Source organism: Lutra lutra, chromosome 17, assembly GCF_902655055.1.
Source record: "Lutra lutra chromosome 17, mLutLut1.2, whole genome shotgun sequence".
Classification (NCBI taxonomy): domain Eukaryota; kingdom Metazoa; phylum Chordata; class Mammalia; order Carnivora; family Mustelidae; genus Lutra; species Lutra lutra.
This window is the reverse complement of record NC_062294.1, coordinates 51012907-51033212: the sequence shown is the minus strand read 5'-3', so window position 1 is coordinate 51033212 and position 20306 is coordinate 51012907. Positions and strand designations below refer to the sequence as shown.

Sequence of the window (20306 nt, the reverse complement as noted above, 5' to 3'; positions counted from 1 at the left end):
CTGGGTGTGGAGCTTACTTAAATAAAACCTTAAAAAAAGAAGTCCTATAATATCCTGTATTTGGAATGCACTCCACTATGTAAAAATAAAGCCGAATGATGTAATACGGTACAAGTGTTCCCACCCCATTCTAGAGGTGGGAAACTGAGGCTGAGGACAGAGAGGCTCAGGGTCACAAGGGACACTCAAAGGTTACCACACTCATAACCTCAATGCTATACCGCCTCCCTAGCAGTAGAGACAAGATAGGAGACACCCTAGTTCACAAAATAAAAATGACTTCAGATGGCTCTGGCTTCCCACCCCAGAGCTCACCAGTTTAGAATAATGCCAACTACTCGGTCAGACTCTTGTCTGGCCAAATACCGATTCTCTTCTAGAAAATGTGAAGTGATCCCTGAGCTTGACTCTCACCTTTGAAGTAGAACACTTTGACTAGTATGCAAAGACTGTAACTTGCAAAAAGAAAAGGACAAAGCAATTGTGAAACGCAGAGACAATCACGCAGAGGGCAAGAGATCCACAGCCCCCCGCCGCCGGGCCCCTTCTCTACCAGCTCGGCCGACCGCGCCCTCGACTCACAGAGCCGTTCTGACAGAGCCCTCTGCATTCACACTCACCCTGCCTGGTCACAAGCAGCAGGGAGACAGGGGCTTTTCTCTAGCCCAGCACTTGAGTGGCACATGACCTTGACTCTGGGCATCTGCTGCTCTCTGCCAACCGCTCTCACCGAGTGAAGATGGCACAGGACATTCCCGTGACTGTTGTCTGACAGTCAGAGAAAAGATGGGAGGCGTTGAACAAGGACTGCAGCTGGGCTGGGGGCCCGAGAGCAGCTCCAACACAGGCTAATGCCGGGGGTGGGGGAGACGGAGGGCTGCAAAGCAAACGAGCAGGCAGGTCTCGCTGACAAAGCAGCCCATTATTACAATCTGCTCTCGGGGGCGTCAGGTTCTCATCTGCCAGACTGGAATAAGGAAATGTCCCAGGGCTCTTGTGAAGTTCAGAATTATTAAAATGGACATAATGCCGTTACTGGTAATGCTAATATAGTCGACCCGTGAACAACACAGGAGTTTAGGGGCACTGACCCCCCACCCCAACTGTGAACTCGAAAATCCACATGTAATTTTGGTTCTCCAAAAACGTCACTACTAAGAGCCTACTGCTGACCGGAAGCCTTAGTTGTAAGAGAAACAGCTGATTAACAAATACTCATGTTATACCTGTTACATACTGTATTCCTACAATAAACTAGAGAAAAGGAAATGTTATTAAGAAAATCACAGGGAAGAGAAAATACACTTTACAGTACTGTACTGTATTTATAAAAATAAAAAATTCATGTGCGTGGACCTGCACATTTCCAATCTGTGTTGTTCAAGGCTCAGCTGTCATTAAACCTGACTGCTTTGGGCAACATTTAGACACTTACTAGGTTTGGTGACCCTGGACAAATGACTTGGCCTACCCAACAGTCAGTATCCTCCCAAGACAATGGGCAATCATAGTAAGATCTGCTCTCCGAGGGAGTTATGAAGATAAATGGGATTGTGACACATGTAAAGCCCTTAATCGACAATTATGAACGTACAACATGGGCCGGGCCTTCGTTTGATCCCTGTGGCCCGTGAGGCAGACTCAGGGTTATGCCCACTTGTCACACTGAAGAGCAGAGCAGGTGCCTCACCAGGACGGGTTTTCTCACCAGGCTATGTGCTGACAGCCGAGAGGCACTAGACCGCACTTACAGGTCACCTCTGCCCTTCCCCTCACCTCTCTTCTCTCACATGGCACTGCCTTCCTTTCTGAATGGCTGTGGTCTGTGTTCTCTACCACTGATAAGGCAGTGGCACCAAAAAACCCAAACAGAACAACAACCACCAAAAAAACCACTGCTTTTTTTTTTTCTTTTGCCCTTCCTACAAATTATTTTTAAACATCTGTGGTCATGACAGCAGCAAATCAACAAGTACTCAACTGCCACCACCTTATCAGAACCCACTTCCCTGTGGCCGTCTCCTCCTCAGTGGTCCTTGTCACTGCTGGACACCAAAACACCCGGTGGGGAATGCCAGACCCCAATGGGAACGGCTGCCCTTGACCCGGTGTGCAAAGGTCTCAAGTTCTAAAATAAGAATTTGCTTCTGAACAGAACTGATCACCAAATCAAGCTGAGGCCTGGAGACAAAGACAGTTACAAATCATCACAGCAGGGACGTAAGTAAGGAGCGTGGTGAGGGCAGGGAGAACTGAAGCGGAAGGTATGAAGTAAGTTTTCTAGTCTACAACAGGAAAAAAATTATTACAAAGCATCCACTATCACGACACCTTGCGAAAGATTCCACACAGAGAGGAGGAAAAATGGGGTATAAAATACCAGAAAGTTCTAGGGGCCCCTGGCTGGCTCATTTAAGAGCATGCGACTCTTTCAATCTCAGGATCGCAGGTTTGAGCCCCAGGCTGAGTGCAGAGGTTACTAAAAAATTAAATAAACCTTTAAAAAAGAAAGTTCTAGGGGGCGCCTGGGTGGCTCAGTGGGTTAAAGCCTCTGCCTTCGGCTCGGGTCATGATCCCGGGGTCCTGGGATCAAGCCCCACATCGGGCTCTCTGCTCAGCGGGGAGCCTGCTTCCTCCTCTCTCTCTGTCTGCCTCTACTTGTGATCTCTGTCAAATAAATAAATAAAATTATTTAAAAATTTAAAAAAATAAAAATAAAAAGTTCTAGACGAAAACACAAGTGATGGCAGTTTCCTCTGAAGTTACCTGTATATTTTATTAATCTGTCTCACTTTTACAATTTAAAAAAGGAGAAATAGAACTACTTTGAAGGCTCTTGTATATATGATCATCGCGAGGACAAAGTTCTCAAAATCTTCTCCATCTCTACAGAGGACACGAAGTAAAGGGATTTGCTTAAGGTCAAGAAATACATAGCACAGCTGGGACCTAAACTTCTTTCCAGATCCAAATCTAGAGACTTCAAGGCATAGGTGACTGAGAAGATTCTACTGACAGGAGAAAGAAAACGTGAACCCCAAACTTGTCTGGCTAGATTTACGAACCAAGAATAATTAGTCACCTTAGAAAAGAGCCCAGGGGCGCCTGGGTGGCTCAGTGGGTTAAAGCCTCTGCCTTCGGCTCAGGTCATGATCCCAGGGTTCTGGGATCGAGCCCCATTTTGAGCTCTCTGCTCGGCGGGGAGCCTGCTTGCCCCTCTCTCTCTGCCTGCCTCTCTGCCTGCTTGTGATCTCTCTCTGTCAAATAAATAAATTAAATCTTTTTTTTTAAGATTTATTTATTTATTTGACAGATCACAAGCAGGCAGAGAGGCAGGCAGAGAGAGGGGGGCAAGCAGGCTCCCTGCTGAGCAGAGAGCCCGATGTAGAGCCCAATCCCAGGACCCTGGGATCATGACCTGAGCCAAAGGCAGAGGCTTTAACCCCCCGAGCCACCCAGGCACCCCAATAAATTAAATCTTTAAAAAAAAAAAAGATTTTATTTATTTGAGAGAGAGAGACACAGCGAGAGAGGGAATAGAAGCAGGGGGAGCCAGAGGGAGAAGCAGGCTTCCCACTGAGCAAGGAGCTCACCCGATCCCAGGACTGAGATCATGACCTGAGTTGAAAGCAGACACTTAACAGCTGAGCCACCCAGGAGCCCCTAAATAAATAATATATTTTTTAAGATTTTATTTATTTATTTGATAGAGATCACAAGTATGCAGAGGCAGGCAATGAGAGAGGAAGGGAAGTAGAGAGCAGAGAGCCCAAAACGGGGCTCGATCCCAGGACTCCAAGATCATGACCTGAGCCGAAGACAGAGGCCCAACCCACTGAGCCACCCCGGTGCCCCACAAAATCTTTTTTTTTTTTTTTAATTTATGAGAGAGAGAGCATGAGCTGGGGGACAGGCAGAGGGAGAAGCTGACTCCCTGCTGAGCAGAGCCCAGTGTGGATGCGGGGCTCCATCCCAGGATGCTGGGATTGTGACCTGAGACGAGGTCAGATGCTTAACCAACTGAGCCACCCACTCACTCCAGAATTTTGCTAATTCTTTTTTTTTTTTTAAGATTTTATTTATTTATTTGACAGACAGAGATCACAAGTATGCAGAGAGGCAGGCAGAGAGAGAAGAGGAAGCAGGCTCCCTGCTGAGCAGAGAGCCCGCATGCGGGGCTCAATCCCAGGACTCTGGGATCATGACCTGAGCGAAGGCAGAGGCTTTAACCCACTGAGCCACCCAGGCGCTCCAGAATTTTGCTAATTCTTAACCTGTGGCTTCATTAGTTTATTTTAGGCTCCTGTAAAGCTGCCTAGATGGTGCTAATTTGCCTGATTCCTTTTCCCCACTGTGCCATTAAGACTGGCAGGACCTGTAAGTCCTAGACTTGGCTGAGGGACTGTGCTGTATGCATATAGAGGATGGAGAAGTAGTTCCACTCCTTTAAGCCCCCGGGGTCCAGGGAGCAAGGGCTTGTTAACAACCAGCAGCTCCTGTCTCTGCAAGGACCTGGTGAGGCCAGGGCCCTTCACTGGGGGATTAGGCTCTTTTCTCTTCTTTCTTTCCTTTTTTTTTTTTTTTAAAGATTTTATTTGTTTATTTGATAGAGAGAGAGAGATCACAAGTAGGCAGAGCAGCAGGCAGAGATAGAGGGGGAAACAGGCTCCCCACTAAGCAGAGAGCCCAATGCGAGGCTTGATCCCAGGACCCTGGGATCATGACCTGAGCCAAAGGCAGAGGCTTTAATCCACTGAGCCACCCAAGTACCCCTAAATAAAATCTTAAAAAAAAATTTAAAAAGGGATGCCTGGGTGGCTCAGTCGTTAAGTGTCTGCCTTCAACTCAGGTTATGATCCCAGGGGTCTGGGATTGAGTCCCGCATAAGCCTCTCTGCTCGGTAGGGAGCCTGATTCTCCTTCTCCCTCTGCCTGCCACTCACCCTGCTTGTGCTCTCTCACTCTCTCTCTCTGACAAATTAAATAAATAAAATCCTAAGAAAGGGGAAGAAAGAAAGAAAGAAAGAAAGAGAGAGTAAAAAAGAATTAGCAAAACTCCTCAAATGTGGCACAGGTGGCCTCAGCAGTCAATCAAGCCACACTGACCAAGCCCCTGTTCTGCGTCAGGCCACTGCTGGACAGTCAAGAGACGAGGGGGCCCAGAAGACAGTCCTCAAGTCAGCTCTGTTGTTTGGGTGGTGGCATGGGGATTACAAAGGAAGGAAACCCAACTCAGATAAGGGGGGTTAGGTTCCTGGACGTAGCACTGGAGCTGAGCCATGGCGGTTAAATGGGAAGGGCTGAAGTAGGATATTCCAGGTAGAAGAAATGGAAATGTGTATAGAAATGGGGAGGGTTAAGGCACCTGGGTGGCTCAGTCATTGGGCAACCCCTTTGGCTCGGGTCGTGATGCCAGGGTCCTGGGATCGAGCCCCGCATCGGGTTCCCTGCTCGGCGAGAGGCCTGCTTCTCCCTCTCCTACTACCCCTGCTTGTGTTCCCTTTCTCACTATGTATCTCTGTGTCAAATAAGTAAAATCTTAAAAAAAAAAAAAAAAAAGAAAGAAATGAGAAGGATGACGCTATGGGGTGACAGCAAGTAGTTCAGTAGAAGTGTAGGGTTCAAGGACGGCAGAGGGAATGGAAAGGAGAAAAGAGGTCAGCAGGTCGCAGGTCTAGAATGCCAAGCCACAAAGTTTAAATTGTATCTTGACGGCAAAAAAGATTCACAGAAGGGTTTCAGTTTTTAGACAGATTAGTCTGGTCACTGAAAATGGATTAGAAGGAGGAGCTCTGAAGGCAGAGGCTGGTAAAGGGGCCATAGCACTGATGAAGGCTGCGAGAGAGGGAGATCAGGAGGGGTCCAGCTAAACTCGGGTCCCAGAGAGCACCACGCAGAGGGCGGGGCTGGGACTCTAGGTGAAAGGAGCTGCCAATCAACCATGTGAACTTCTGGAATGCTCCACAGAAGAGAAAATGGCAAATAGGCTGGAACAAAGCTAACAGCTAAATTTGGAGCACTGGCTTCGAACAGATTCATTCTGGCTCTAGGTATACACAGACAGCGCACTAGAGCACCTCATCTTTAATCCACCCTACAACAAATAAGGCTCAGCAGGGGGAAATGACTTACAAAAGGCCACCATTACATCTATGCCCGTTGCCCCCCCCAACCAGTACCTGCCTCCAAGCCACCACTTGTATTTTTAGTAAGTTCCTACCCAGCTCCAGACAGAAGGTGAGTGGAACTTGTTTACATGCAAATACACCCCCTACAGTCTGCCTCCCACTACTGCGTGACAGAGGAAATTCTTTTTTGCAGAGCAAAGCCCCATAGTGGAGGCCAGGGAGACTGATTCATCATCTCCTACCTGATTCATCAAGGCTTTGCTATTCTGGTGATGTGCAGTGTATCTCCCACAGCAAGGGTCCCTAGGCACTCTTGAAAATCTAGGGAACCTCTACAGCTCTTTTGCAGAGGAACTGTACCTACAGAATACCAGCTTCAGACCCCCCACCACCCAAAGAGATGATAAGGATGTGCTGTTAAAATACGCCCTTCTATGGACCCTGCAGATGTCATCAGTAAGCCCTTTGCAAGTATTACTTATCAGCTACCAAATCAGCATTTTTCTAGGAGTTGAGAAACGGTGTGTTTGGAGATTGTTTTTGCTCGTTTTTAACTTTTTAAAAAATATTTAATTAATTTATTTGACAGACCAAGCAAGCACAAGTGGAGGTAGTGGCAAAGGGAGAAAGGGAGAGAAAGAGAGAGAGAGAGAGAGGGAGGGAGAAGCAGACACCCTGCCAAGCAGGGAGCCCGACGCAGGGCTGGATAACCGGACCCGGAGATGACTTGAGCCAAAGTCAGACGCTCAACCAACCAACTGAGCCACCCAGGCGCCCTTATTTTTAACTTCTGAAATAATTTTAGACATACAGAAAAACTGTACACAGAATTCCTGTGTAACTTCATCCAGATTTCCCAAAAGTTAACATTCTACCACATTTATCGTTATTTCTCTTATCTGTACATACTCATTTCTTCCTGAACGATCCACCATTTGCCCCCAAATACCTCAGAGTATATTTCCTAAAAACAAGAACATTCTCTTATGTAACCATGAAACAATTACACAAACCATGAAATTAACATTGATAGAGTATATCTAATCTACAGACCTTTTTCAAATTTCATCAACTGTCCCACTAATGTCCTTGAGAGCCAAAGAAAGAAAAACCTTCCCCTACTCTTGGGTTCAATCCAGAATTCTCCATTCCACTTAGTTTTCGCGTCTCTTTATTCTCCTTTAATCTGGAACAAGAGTTCCTCAGTTCTTTGTGATACTTTGAAAAGTACAAACCATTTACTTCACAGAATATTCTTCTATTCGAGCTGGTCTGATGCTTCCCCATAACCAGACTCACACTACGCACTCCGGACAGGGAATCTGGCGTGGTGGCGTGTCCTCCCCAGCGCGCCCTCTCAGGATGCATGAGCTCTTTCTGTCCTGTTCCTGGAATATCAACTTTTATCTCTCAGTTGAGGGACAATCCACCAGGGTTCTCTAAAGTCTCTCTGTAATTAGTTAAAAAGTAGTTTGGGAAGATATTATCTCTTCTATTCACAACAAACCTTCCTATTCGTTTTAGCATCCATCAAGGATTCTTGACTGAAATAATTTTTACTGCCATGGTAATGGTCACATACAGATTTTTTTAATCTTCACCGCTCCTACTCTTATTCTTCTACTGAAAAAACAAAAACAGGGCGTGCCTGGGTGGCTCAGTCAGTTAAGCATCCGCCTTTGGCTCAGGTCATGATCCTGGGGTCCTGGGATCAAGTCCTGTGTTGGGCTCCCTGCTCAGCGGGAAGTCTGCTTCTCCCTCTCCCACTCCCCCTGCTTGTGTTCCCTCTCTCGCTCTGTCTCTCTCTGTCAAATAAATAAATAAAATCTTAGAAAAAAAATTAAAAAACACACCTTTCCTCTCACCCCCATTTATTTACATATTTATCTATCAGTATAGTCATGGGCTCTTTTTTTATTCAATGGGTTATAATCTATTATTTACTTGATCCTCCAATTGTCCCAGATCTCCCCAGAAGGAGCCCCTTCAAGTTGGCTCCTGCGTTCCTCTGACATGACCCATCATTCTTCAAGTACATCCTTACTTTCTGGCAGAGCAGGATGTTCCAAGCTCACCTGTGATGTTCCCACCCAAGCCCCAGCATCAGCCATTTCTCCAAGACAACGTGGTTCTTACGAGATTATTAACAGGCAGGATCTGGGCTGAGGTGTACTCATGGCTTGGGACCAGAGTACCCTTGCTTCTAAGCCCTGTCAACAAACAGAACTAGGAAATACACACGCATAAACATGAAGACACATGCATCTACACATCTATGTCTGTATCTGCACAGAAAAACCATGAGTTCATCTGGTGACTCCAACGCCCATCTGACCTCACAGGGTTCCTTCTAGACTTTCCCACCTTCCATACTTACAGAAACTCCCTTTTCTGGGGGGAAAAAAAAAAAAAAATCTGACTCTCATTATCCACAATATATTTACCTATCTGCTCCATTCTAGAACAGTAACTAGTTTCAGAATTGCTAACCCATATACCACTGTGAAAAACAAACCTACTAATTAGAGTTCAGTATTTGTTTAGAGTTCTTTTTTCTTTAGTCTGAGGGTATATATTCAAAAGCTACATGGGTCAGTTCCTTTTTCCTGCCTCAGTGTAGTAATGGCCTCATTTGAAATAAATACTTAATATACTATAAAGTAAGAACACAAAGGAGCTCAAAGCTGTGACAAAGCACGTGGGTACCCCCACCCTGTGGCAGTTGCCCTCTCACTGGCTGGGCACTCAGAAGAGGGGGAGCTTTACAAATATAGAGATGCCAGGCTCTGCTAGTTGTTTTGATCCAATAAATCTGGGCTAGAACCAGGGAATCTGTATTTTTCAAACTTTCCCCGAGTAAATTCTGGTATCCTATCAGTTGGACAAAGACGTGCTCTAAGAAATAAAGCTAGAGGAATCTGGCTGACTCAGTCGGAAGACCATGTGACTCTGGATCTCAGGGCTGTGAGTTTGAGTCCCATGCTGGGTGTACAGAGCACTTAAAAATAAAAATTTTCTTAAAAGATTTTACTTATTTGAGAGAGAAAGACACACAGAGAGAGGGAATATAAGCTGGGGGAGTAGGAGAGGGAGAGGCAGGCTTCAAACCAAGCAGGGAGCCCAATGCGGGTCTCGATCCCAGGATCCTGGGATCGTGACCTGAGTCAAAGGCAGAAGCTTAATGACTGAGCCACCCAGGCACCTATTAAAGATAAAATCTTAAAAAAAAAAAAAAGAAAAGAAAGAAAAAGAAAACTGGGGCGCCTGGGTGGCTCAGTGGGTTAGGCCTCTGCCTTCGGCTCGGGTTGTGGTCTCAGGGTCCTGGGATCAAGTCCCGCATCGGGCTCTCTGCTCGGCAGGGAGCCTGCTTCCTCCTCTCTCTCTGCCTGCCTCTCTGCCTACTTGTGATATCTCTCTGTCAAATAAATAAATAAAATCTTTAAAAAAAAAAAAAACCTGTAAGAATAAAAGGCTAAAAAGAGCAGGGCCCCAATGATCTCTCCAGCCAGCTCCAAAAGAGGTCCAGCCTCACTGTGCCATAGTCCTGCCACCACTGGTCCCGTGCAGGGTCCGCGCCTCTGCCTGCAATCATCTCGCCTCTCTCCAGTCCCTAGCAAACCCCTCTTCTTTACAAGTGAGCTCAGATGTATTGTCCTCTGTGAAGACTCCTCGGCTTTCCAATTACACCCAGGCCCCCAGTTCCCTGAGCTCCACGGTAGTTTATTATGATGCAGTTCACAGAAGCTGAGAAACAGAACAGCACAACACAACAGCCTTCTCTAGAGCCCTGTTACTCCTCACAGGGAAAATGGTCTGTGTTTCTCTCTTCCACTGGCAAGGATCTAATGAGGATTCCCAGGCAAGGGACCTGGCATATAGCAGGTACTCAAACAATGTTTGGTTAAGATTATTTTCAGCTTTAATTTTGTGGCTCAGAAATGGCCTAAGTACTTTTCCACGACTCATAAGAACAGAGACTGAGAACTTTCAAGAAAGTTCACATTGCCAAGGATTCTCTGCTAAGTAATTCTCATCTTGCGATAAAGCCCATTTCTTCCTGCTCTGGGCTAAACCTGCGTGTTATTGTTCACGCTGGTAAGTGAATGCTGTTTCCATACTAGACCTGGTATTTTTAGCACTCCTGTTATGATAAACTCACAGTAACCTCAAAAAGAACAAATCAAAGTCAACTTTTTGTCACAGGAAACCAGCTCATGCTTAATGTTTTGCAACATGCCAAGGGAGAATAATAAAAAGATGAGACCTTTTGCTCACAGATGGTGAGGCCAACTCTCAAGATAGTGGAAAAACGCAGCAGGAAGCATGCAGCCTGGCCGCTATCTTATTAGGTAAACTGGAAAAACACTCGACACCCAAACAAGGCAAACACACACGCACACACCACAGAGCAGCTGCTTCCCCAGGGCCTGAATTGTGAATGGGGCAGTAAAACACCTACGTGTGAGGGCCAGGCCAGCACGATGCTGGAGTCGAGTCTGACGGGTGCCAAGAGAACTGGGCAGGCAAGAAGATCCTGCGGGGACACCGCGGGGCAGGCTGCTCTCCCTCTAGAGTGGGCCAAATGTCCAGACAAGCAACAACCAGTCACTCGGGCAAAAAATACTTACTTACGGAGTACGTGTTGTGTGCTCTGCTGGGCGATAGGGAAACCAACTCAGGGTCCCTAGGAGGTCTCTCGGATGTGCATCACAGCCAAGCAAGCACTGTGTCCTTACTAGGAACTCCCGAGGCAGCATTAGGTGTAGAGGTCACCTTCCTAGAAAGGCTCTTGGGAACAGATTCCAAGGACCAGGAAAAACTGAAAACAACTTCCATACCTTTCAAGATGAAACTGGTCACAAACAATGCTACACCCGAAGGAATACATCACATCACACAGCCAACAAGACATATAAGGTCACTCTATACATGCTCCAAGATCTTTCCGTGCCACTGACGGCCATCCAGTGCACAGAGCCCAACTGGCTTAACAGTCTGGTTTACACGCACATGCGCGTGCTTATAAGCGTTAAGTCATCTTTCAAGATAGGCCCCCTTTTTTTTCCTTTTTTCCTAAAAACATAAAACTCTTGGGGGAGAAAAAAGACTATCTGGGTCAGAATTCAGATAATCTTAAAAAAAAAAAAAAGAAAGAAAGAAAGAATTCAGATAATCTTTGTGTCTAATACATATTTGAACCAGGGTTTTCTGTATTGTGGTGGTAATTCTATTTCTCTAACATGCAGGGCTCCTGATTTGAAATTTAACAAAATCACTTAGCTCGGAGGTGCATTTATAGATGCGAGAAACACAGTCCAGGGATCAAAGAGACCTCATGGTCTAAATCCTGGTTCTGTCTATAAAACCAAGCGTATGCCCAAGCAAGCCACAGCCATGCTCACTCAACCTTGGTCTCTTTAAAGAAAATGGGACAGCAACTATATTTTGAAGGCTGTCACGATAACATGAGAATATGTCAGACCGCTTAGCACATTGCCAGGTAGAGCAGCAAGCAGTGTCCAGTACCCAATAGCCATTCTTATATGCCACAGGAAAACCACAGTAATGCCTAAAAAGCCGACCACTCAACCTGGATACTCCCCAAGGCCATCCTACTTCCGGAAGTCAGACGTTAACAGTGTTTAGTTTTATGATAACAAAAGTAAGGCCATTTTAGACTTCTATCAATTTCAGGTGTGTAAACAAACCTTGACTTAAAAAACCAACCAATCAGGGGCGCCTGGGTGGCTCAGTGGGTTAAGCCGCTGCCTTCAGCTCAGGTCATGATCTCAGAGTCCTGGGATTGAGCCCCGCATCGGGCTCTCTGCTCAGCAGGGAGACTGCTTCCTCCTCTCTCTCTGCCTGCCTCTCTGCCTGCTTGTGATCTCTCTGTCAAATAAATAAATAAAATCTTTAAAAAAAAAAAAAAAAACAACCAATCGGGGCGCCTGGGTGGCTCAGTGGGTTAAAGCCTCTGCCTTCGGCTCAGGTCATGATCCCAGGGTCCTGGGATCGAGCCCCACATCTGGCTCTCTGCTCAGCAGGGAGCCTGCTTCCCCCACTCCGTCTCTCTGCCTACTTGTGATCTCTGTCTGTAGAATAAATAAATAAAATCTTAAAAAAACAAACAAAAACACAACCAATCCTCCTCCTCAACATTTGACTGGAAAATGTTCGAAAGAGTCAAAGGAAAATACTAAACAGTCTAGAAGCTGTGCCCCGGCACTCATCTTTCATATTTGCCATCTCAGTACCTTAGAGCCAAGGGAAGGCAGAGTTGTCTGCCAGCCCCTCAGCCCTGAGTCAGGAACCCAGATCTGAATGAATCTCATACACCAAAGGTTAGGCCTGCTGATAAGGGGGAGGAGCTGTGATCTGAGCTCAGCTCTGTCAGTCTCCAAAGACCGTGGTTTTTCCGGGACACGAGACTGCATCAGTCTCTACTCGGACTCTACTTTTACTGCCATGGTTAGCAATCAAAACAGGCTGGGCAAAAAGAATGGTTCTAATTAAAATCAAACTTTAGGACTATGTGGAGGATATTGTTTAAATTAATGAATTAATTTAAAAAAAATTTAAAAATAGCCCTTCCCAAAACAAACAAAAAAAGTTTCTAGAATTTATTAAAAGAAATACACTTAAACTAAGTTTTTTTTTCCTTTCTTTTTTTAAAAAATGTATTTGACAGAGCGAGACACATCGAGAGATGGAACAGAAGCAGGGGGAGTGAGAGAGGAAGAACCAGGCTTCCTGCTGAGCAAGAAGCCTGATGAGGGGGGCTCCATCCCAGGACCCTGGGATCATGACCCGAGCCAAAGGCAGATGCTTAAGGACTGACTGAGCCACCCAGGCGCCCCTAAACTAAGTTTTCTGGTATAAGTCATAAATTAATAAAGTTATATAAGTCTAAAAGTAGAGGGACGCCTGGGTGGCTCAGTCCATTAAGCATCTGCCTTCAGCTCAGGTCATGATCCCAGGGTCCTGGGATTGAGCCTGACATGGGGCTCCCTGCTCAGGGGGAAGTTTGCTTCTCTCTCTCCCTCTGCCCCTCCCCTTACTTATGCACTCACTCTCTCAAATAAATAAATGAATAAAAATCTTAAAAAAAAAAGATACAAATATAAAAGAGAAATACAAGCCACAAGAAGGGTATTTTATTAGATTCACTGATTATTTGGACTCAGAGGGGCACGCCTGAGTGGATCAGTCATTAAGTGTCTACCTTCAGCTCAGGTCTTGATCCCAGGGTCCTGCTCAGCAGGAAGCCTGCTTCTCCCTCTCCCACTCCCCCTGCTTGTATTCCCTCTCTCGCCATCTCTCTCTCTCTCTCTGTGTCAAATAAATAAATAAAATCTTAAAAGAAAATATTTTTTTTTCAAGACGGACTGGCTGACTTAGTCCTACCATTTTATAAGCAAGCAAACAAAATCCTAGAAAAGCAAGTTATCTGCCTGAAGTCACAAAGACAGTTAACAGCCAGTGTATTTGCAGAAGGCAACTTCACATGTGGAAGCTGCTATGCTTTGCTGCATAAATCCAATAAGGCCAAATTACAGGAGAATCCCGTAGCTCCACGAATGGCTGAGCAGAAAATCAAAAGGAGTATTTCCCTGTGTATAAGATTGAGATGACACACCCACAGAGGATCAGCTTCGTACCTATAAGCAGAGGATTCTAAGCTGCTGGTATAACCTGGGAGAGATCACAACAGCCATTTCCCTCTACTTCCAGAACTTCAGCCCAGCAGGCAGTCGAGGGCATTAATAAAATTAAGTATGCATTCATAGAGAAGCTCCCAGAAGCCAAACCAGGCCCTCTGGCTCACTGCAATTGGGGCACTCCCAGTAGCTCCAGCCTCTCTGGGAAGATATATCAGAGCCTAGAGAGACCAACTGAACAAAAAAAATCACCACTAGGAATGTGTTGTATGACACCATATAGGAAAGCCTAGAACCTGTCACCTGCTGCAGAGAGAGGCTCAGGAAAGGCTGTGTTGGATATCCAGAGACAGCCAGAAAGAGCACTGGAGTGGTGTGAAGGAACTAGCCCCTGGAAGAGTCAGGGGACTTGGTTGAGACATAGACTCTACCACTAATCTGTTTTATGATGATGGCAAATCACTTCCCCTCCTGTGCCATGGGTTCTGAGGCTTGGGGAAAGTGGCCTGATAATCTGGACTCACCAGCCAGCGATGAGGGTCCTTCAGCCACGCACGTCACAGGTGAGGGGCATGGAGGGAGGAGCAGAAAGCCCCTTCCTGCCACTCCTGGCCTAGAGGGCATGTGTGCCTGCCTCCTTTTATAATTCCATGACTGCTACAAAACCATACATGTAAAAATCATTAAGATAGTAAATTTCCTGGTATGTGTTTCTTACTGTAACAAAAAAATTTGGGGGTACCTGGGTGGCTCAGTGGGTTAAAGCCTCTGACTTCGGCTCAGGTCATGATCCCAGGGTCCTGGGATCGAGCCCCACATCAGGTTTTCTGCTCAGCAGGGAGCCTGCTTCCCCCACCCACCCCACCCCCTGCCTGCCTCTCTGCCTACTTGTGATCTCCATCAAATAAATAAATAAAATCTTTAAAAAAAAATTTATATGACTACTGACTCACAAACATCATTTTAATCACCAAACCCGAAGGCCTGAAATTGAAACTGAAAAAGCAGTGAGTACCGTTTAGAAAAGTAAACATATGGGATGTATTATCCAACGAAATGTCACAGGCAGAAAATTAAAATCTAGTAGGATTGCTGCCATGATAGTACCTACTCAAATATGGAATTAAAGGAAACTGAGTCAGGGCGCCTGGGTGGCTCAGTTGGTTGAGGGACTGCCTTTGGCTCAGGTCATGATCCCGGACTTCCAGGATGGAGTCCCGCATTGGGCTCCCAGCTCCTTGGGGAGTCTGCTTCTCCCTCTGACCTTCTCCTCTCTCATGCTCTCTCTCAAATAAGTAAATAAAATCTTTAAAAATAAAAAATAAGGGGCGCCTTGGTGGCTCAGTGGGTTAAAGCCTCTGCCTTCGGCTCAGGTCATGAAATCCCAGGGTCCTGGGATCGAGCCCCGCATCGGGCTCTCTGCTCAGCAGGGAGCCTGCTTCCTCCTCTCTCTCTGCCTGCCTCTCTGCCTCCTTGTGACTTCTTTCGGTCAAATAAATAAATAAATCTTTAAAAAATAAATAAAAATAAAAATAAAAAATAAAGGAAACTGAGTCAATCCCAAAATCTCTACACAGTTGCAAAATACTTGTGTCAAAACACAAAACCCCAAAACTTTACAGATAACACAGGTCTCTAGGACTTCCCTGCTCTGTGCTGAGAGAGTATGCATACTGTCCAAGCCTTACAAAAACCCCCTTAAGGCAAGTGCTATTAACACTGTGACAGAGGGGAGTATGAGTGAGCTTCAGGGAATTTAACTCTGTGGCTCAACATCACCCATCTAAAAAAAAAAAAAAAAAAAAAAAGAAAAAAAAATGACAGAAGCAGGACTGAAAAACCAGATGTTTTGATTCGAAAGCTCCTGTTCTGAACAACCATGTACCAAGTCGGCCATTTGGGTCAGTAACAAAGCTACTGCTTCTTGCTCAGGACCTCTCTACATCCCCTGCCCCTGTAACTTCTGCCGGTGCTGGCCAGCAGCGGCCTGATGTAAATTACTTTCCCCCATACTGCTGCCTCCCACCTCAGTCTTGGGCTCCTGAGGGCAGGGATGGCCACAGGCCTGGGTCTTAATCAGTCCTTTTTTTTTTTTTAAATAGATCTTTTTTATTTATTTATTTGACAGACAGAGATCACAAGTAGGCAGAGAGGCAGGCAGAGAGAGGAAGGGAAGCAAGCTCCCCGCAGAGCAGAGAGCCCGATGCGGGGCTCAATCCCAGGACCCTGAGATCATGACCTTTAACTCACTGAGCCACCCAGGTGCCCCTGCCTTTTTTTTTAAGATTTTATTTATTTATTAGATTGAGAGAGAAAGAGTGAGAGAGCACAAGCAAGAGGAAGACCAGGCAGAGGAAAAACCAGACTTCCTGCTGAGCAGGAAGCCGGATGTGGGACTCAATCCCAGGACCCGGGATCATGACCTGAGCAGAAGGCAAATGCTTAACCGACTGAGCCACCCAGGTGTCCTTGTCTTTTTTTTTTTTTTTTTTAAAGATTTTATTTATTTATTTGACAGACAGAGATCACAAGTAGACAGAGAGGCAGGCAGAGAGAGAGAAGGAAGCAGGCTCCCTGCCGAGCAGAGAGCCCGATGCGGGACTCGATCCCAGGACCCTGAGATCATGACCTGAGCCGAAGGCAGTGGCCTAACCCACTGAGCCACCCAGGCGCCCCGATCTTTTTTTTTTTTTAATTAAGATTTTATTTACTTATTTGACAGAGGGAGAGAGAGAGAGAGAGAACAAGCAGGGGGAGTGGCAGAGGGAGAGGGAGAAGCAGACTCGCCGCCAAGTAGGGATCCCAATATGGGACTCTATCCCAGGACCCTGAGATCATGACCTGAGCCAAAGGCAGATGCTCAACCAACTGAACCACCCAGGCACCCCCGTCTGTGTCTTTTAAAACACCTGTAAATGGGGGAACAGCAGCTACTCCACATGGCTGTAGAGAGGATTCCATAAGCCAACACCCAGAGAGCACTTACGATGGAGGTAGGCTGCTGCGTCCAGGTGTCTCACACCGCCTTGGGCTTCAAAGACCTGAGCGGTTCAGGGCCCAGCTCCTTTGCTGTGGCCAACCTGTGTTCTCTCTGGTAAAACACTGAGCCTCTCCTGGTCTCTGTTTCCTCACCTCAAGGAACCAAACTGGGGAGAATTCCCACCCACCCTATCTACCTCACAAGGGCGCTGTGTTGATGAGCTCAGAGGAGAAAATACTCTAGAAACTGCAGAGGGTTAGAACAGATGTCTTGCCCTTGGCACTACTGACACTGTGACATTGTGGGCCAGATAACTCTTTGCCACAGGGGCTGTCCCGTGCCATGGATATTCAGCAACATGCCTGACCTCTCCCCACCCCACCTGCCCACAGCCTGAACAATCAAAAATGCCTCAACACTGCTCATGCCCCCAGCAAGCAAAACCACCTTCGGTTGAGAATCACCAGATTCTGGTAAATTCGAATACCAGTACAAGCAGCAATAAGAACCACGTGAGTTATAAGCCCCCAAACCGCAAATTAACGGCTACTGTTTACTGAGGGCTCTCGATGTGTCAGGTGGAGTGATCAGCTTCTCCCAAAGGCCCATGCCCCAGGCTCAGGCTGGACTATAGACAGCACTGCCTTGCGACCCTGTTCTCATCCAAAGGAGTATTTTCTGAGTCGTAGCACACTCATTCCTAAGACTCTTTCCTGCCTAACACACTGGATGCCCTCCCTAACTCCCCACCCTGGATGATTTCTAGACAAACGGATATTAAGTGCTCTAAACTAGTTTCTCCCAACTCCCCCAACCCAACCTGGCTAACACCACTAATTACAGGAGGAAGGCTTCATTCCTAGCTAATTAGCCTCATCTGATTTTTCAGTTTATTAAGGAAGTTTTATGTAGTTTTACATATTTTCCTCTGAACCGATATACATAGTGCCTGCGGAGGGAGGAACTGTGTTCGCTACCACACACAGCCACCATCTGTCCTGACTTGGGGCAGGAGGTGTTCCTGGAGTCCGCAGAGACCCAGCCCTGAAGAAAGGAAGGCTGAAGACTATCCAAATGCCACCAAAGGTGCTTTGCAAATTTGACATATAAAAGCAACATCTCTACCCCAGTCTCCTGAGAACGGGTGAGGCTTACGCAGAGCTCAACAAGGGGCTGCATCTCCAGCCCAGCCATCGGGATGTTCTCAAGTGGTCACGGAGAGCCGGTTCGTGAAGAACTAGACTGGGGCAAACATCAAAAGAGCCCTGGACTCTGCAGCCGCAGTTCCGGAAAGCAAAGCACAAAGCGCCCACTGGGACGCTCTGCTCAGGCTCCTCACCTTGAAGTAGAAAGTAATCCGAAGTTGTGCGCTTCAGAGCTGCCTTCGCCTTATCGCTGCTCCAGTCCACTTCCAGCGCGTCCTTGACAGAGCAGAAGACCACCTTCTGTTGAGAAAAAGGCAAAATTGCTTAGAGAGAAAAGTGTTGGCTTTAAATCGCAAAGCAGTAGCTCCTCACCATCTAGGAGCAATGTCATTATTTAAGGCTTACTGTTCATTAATAGCAGCTGAGGACCACGCAAATCCAATAAATGTTAACTGAGCACTTACTGTGTGCGCCTCTGGGCGCTGGGGACACAGCGACGAGTGACATACACTCCCTGCACTGGAAGGAGTCAGAGCAAAGCTAAAGACCCAGTTCCACTCTGGCTTTAACTCTGGCTGTGCTCACACCACAGAAATTTTTGCACAAGTGAACAAGACTGTGTGTCTACAGACAGTCAATAAAACATTCTATGTCACAGCCAAAAAAAAACATTAGATGTGTCTCATCAAAAGAATGGTTTGAGAATAACAATAGCAATAAATAACAGCAAGAAACATAAGCAAGGGTTAGGAGACAAAATCTCCAGGCTGCGGGGCTGGAGAAGGCATTTGTAAAAGCCCTGTAGTGAAAGGAAGCATGGCTGTAACCTATTAAAGCTAAATGAGGGTGCCTGGGTGGCTCAGTGGGTTGGGCCGCTGCCTTTGGCTCAGGTCATGATCTCAGGGTCCTGGGATCAAGTCCCGCATCGGGCTCTCTGCTCAGCAGGGAGCCTGCTTCCCTTCCTCTCTCTCTGCCTGCCTCTCTGCCTACTTGTGATCTCTGTCAAATAAATAAATAAAATCTTTAAAAAATAAAAAAATAAAGCTAAATGAAATTATCTCAAAAAATGCCATCCCGTATCTCTATTTTAAAATATAATTAAATATGAGTAAGAAAGTGACTTTCCTTTTCCTTTCCTGAATCGTTCAGTCCAGAAACCATCCACTGGCACTTAGGAAGGGCAGGGAAGAGTGTGTAGAGGTGCTGGGTGACCTGCTGCGGGGGACAGAGCAGAGCTGGGTAGGAAGGGTGGCATCCTGCGGGGGTAGGGGAGTAGTGGTAGACTGGGAGACGTACTCCCACCAAGGACTTCTGCAACAAGTGAAGATACAGAGAACCTAGGTTTCTCACTGTCAGATAAGAGAATTAGAATTGCGGAAAGGGAAAAAACCAGAATAAAGCCTGTGGGTGGGGATATTAGTATGAACTCATTTTCAACATATACAGACACGGAAGTAAATGCAGACACAAGCCTGTGCGTACGTGCGTACAAATACTGAGGAGCCACGTCCATGGACAAAGCATCAAAGCAATGACGCCCTGAGAATAGTCAGCACGCCTAACCCCCAGATCTTGGATTCTAACCCCCCACCGAGAAACATTTCTCTTTGGAGAAACGGCTGATTTCACGGCTAAGGCAGGAAGAGTATGACAGGAGCCCAAAACAGGAAGAGTATGACAGGAGCCCAAAACATCTTACTGAGCCTGAAACAAAGTGTGCACAGAATGATGGGGGTGTGTCCCGAGTAAATAGGAGCCAAACAACATAAAGGAGCTCCCACTGGTCAAATTGGAACACTTTAGGGAAAAAAAATAAACAGTAAGATTATAACACTTCAAATGAACTAGAATCCTTTAGTCGTTGATCTAAAATCGGCTAATTGATGGGGCACCTGGGTGGCTCAGTGGGTTGAGCCTCTGCCTTCAGCTCAGGTCATGATCTCGGGGTCCTGGGATCGAGTCCCACATCATCGGGCTCTCTGCTCTGCAGGGAGCCTGCTTCCTCCTCTCCCTCTCTCTGCTTGCCTCTCTGCCCACTTGTGATCTCTCTCTGTCAAATAAATAAAAACTTTAAAAAAAAAATCGGCTAATTGATAAAGTCTGATGAATAATGAGGTTATTTACATATTTTCAAAATACCTCTCCAAAAATTATTGGAGGGGAAATTACAGGGAAAAGAGGAATTGTTTTCTTTCTTTCTTTCTTTCTTTTTTTTTTAATTTCATTTATTTATTTGACAGATCACAAGAAGGCAGAGAGGCAGGCAGGCAGAGAGGAGGAAGCAGGCTCCCCGCTGAGCAGAGAGCCTGACTCAGGGCTCGATCCCAGGACCCTGCAACTGACCTGAGCCAAAGGCAGAGGCTTTAACCCACTGAGCCACCCAGGCACCCCAGAGG

The 20306-nt window shown here is 46.4% G+C and overlaps 1 protein-coding gene across 1 annotated transcript in view; it reads right to left on the bottom strand.

The window, feature by feature from the left end:
• SAE1 (SUMO1 activating enzyme subunit 1) overlaps nucleotides 1-20306 on the bottom strand; it is an 83095-nt gene that overhangs the window by 25945 nt on the left and 36844 nt on the right. Inside the window, exon 6 of the mRNA XM_047711280.1 lies at nucleotides 18105-18210. Coding sequence (XP_047567236.1) covers nucleotides 18105-18210 — 106 coding nt within the window. The remainder of the gene's footprint in view (nucleotides 1-18104; nucleotides 18211-20306) is intronic.